The sequence below is a fragment of the Corvus brachyrhynchos genome, unplaced genomic scaffold, assembly GCF_000691975.1.
Source record: "Corvus brachyrhynchos isolate BGI_N302 unplaced genomic scaffold, ASM69197v1 scaffold2972, whole genome shotgun sequence".
Taxonomy (NCBI): Eukaryota; Metazoa; Chordata; class Aves; order Passeriformes; family Corvidae; genus Corvus; species Corvus brachyrhynchos.
Window position 1 is genome coordinate 4,667 of NW_008236523.1, and position 1,558 is coordinate 6,224.

A 1,558-nucleotide genomic window follows, 5' to 3' on the forward strand; every position below is an offset into this window, starting at 1 on the left:
CGGATAGATGTGTGGATTCTGGGGGTTCCCTGAGGTGTTCCATGGTGGGGAGGGGGTCACTCACCGGGGGGGGCTGTCCCCCTGCCTGGCTGGCGGCACGGTGGCTGCTGGACAAGGGGCTGTTGTTGTGGGCGGCGTTGGAGCTCACGGACACCGGGGCCTCGCCCAGCTCGGCCATGAGGGACAGGTACTCCTTGTCCATCCGCGCCTTGTCCTGCGCCGACTGAGGGTCCCCGGGCCTGGCAACAGGGGGGTGGTGGTGAGGCCTGGGGAAGGGAGGGGGCTGCACCCCCCCAAAACCCCCCCCTACCCCTCGTTTTGGGGATCCCTGTGCATCCCCAGGCAGAGCTGCGGGGGATTTTAGAGGGGCTTCGGGGGGTTTGAGGGCGTTTGGTGGGGTTTTGGGGAAATCTCAGGGAAGTTGGATCCCAGGGGGGTTTTGAGGGTTTGGTGGAATCCCAGGGAAGTTTGGGGAGGATTTGAGGGGGTCTGGGAAGGGTTTGGGGAGATCTCAGGGCTGATTTAGGCAATCTTGAGGTTTGGGAAGAGTCGAGAAGGTCTCAGGGACTTAAGGAGCGTTCGGAGGGAAGTCAGGAGGGGATCTCAGGCAGAGAATCTTGAGGGGCTCTGGGAGGATCTCAGGAGGATCTGGTGGCTTTTTGGGGTGAATCCTGAAGAATCCCCTGAGGATCTGAGGGTGTATTTTGGGCGTCACCTGGCAAACTTGCAGTCGGAGGCGATGTGCCCGGCCCCACCGCACTTGGTGCACACCGTGGTGTTGGTGATGCTGCGGGTCTCGGTGCTCTGCCACGGCCTCAGGATCCTGCAGAGGGGACGGGGGTGGTTATTTAGGGGTTTGGGGGGGGTTATTTTGAAATGAATCAGGGAAGTGGGACCCCTCTGACCGGTTGTCATCCTCCCGCAGGGTCCCGTTGAGTCGCGCCAGCTCCCGCAGCTGCATCTTGCGCAGGTCGTTCTGGTCCTCAGGGGTCTCGATGCCCTGCTTCAGGATGTTCCTGATCTGGTGGGGGGCACACGGGGTGTGAGACAGGGGGGGCTGCACCTCCAGGGCCCCCTTCCTGAGCTCCCTGGGGACACCCCCAAACCTGCTCCACGGCTTTCTTGACGTTCTCCATGGTGTTGGCGGTGACGAGGGCGTGCAGGGGTTCATCCTCGCCCGGCAGCATCTGCCCGTCCTTGCGGCCCACCTTGCCCTCCTTCACCGAGCCCTTGCCCCTGATCATGATCTTGGCATTGCACTCCTTCTCGATGTTCTTCAGCGTGTTCCCCCTGGGAATGGGGCACCGCAAGGGGGAGGTCACACAGGGATTGTTGGGGGACGCTCAGAGCCCCCTCTCACTTGTCCCCCTTCACCCAAGCCTTGCCCTGGGTCCTGATCCTGGTGCTGTGTCCCCAGTCTGTGCTCTGCTTGGGAATGTTGGGGGGTCCCACACCCGAACTGAGGGGGATGGATCCCACAGGTCCATCAGGGCGACCACACTGGGGGGAGTGGGGACCTGGCTCGTCAGGAGTGACATTAAACAGCCCTGTGGTAATT

At 62.3% G+C, this 1,558-nt stretch overlaps 1 protein-coding gene across 1 annotated transcript in view; it reads right to left on the reverse strand.

The window, feature by feature from the left end:
- Positions 1 to 6: 6 nt before the first annotated feature.
- Positions 7 to 1,558, reverse strand: part of SF1 (splicing factor 1) — a gene marked incomplete at both ends in the record, with an annotated part of 5,810 nt that continues 4,258 nt past the window's right edge. The window contains 4 exons of the mRNA XM_008644114.2: positions 7 to 239; positions 716 to 823; positions 906 to 1,021; positions 1,107 to 1,290. Of these exons, the coding sequence (XP_008642336.2) occupies positions 7 to 239; positions 716 to 823; positions 906 to 1,021; positions 1,107 to 1,290 (641 nt within the window). The remainder of the gene's footprint in view (positions 240 to 715; positions 824 to 905; positions 1,022 to 1,106; positions 1,291 to 1,558) is intronic.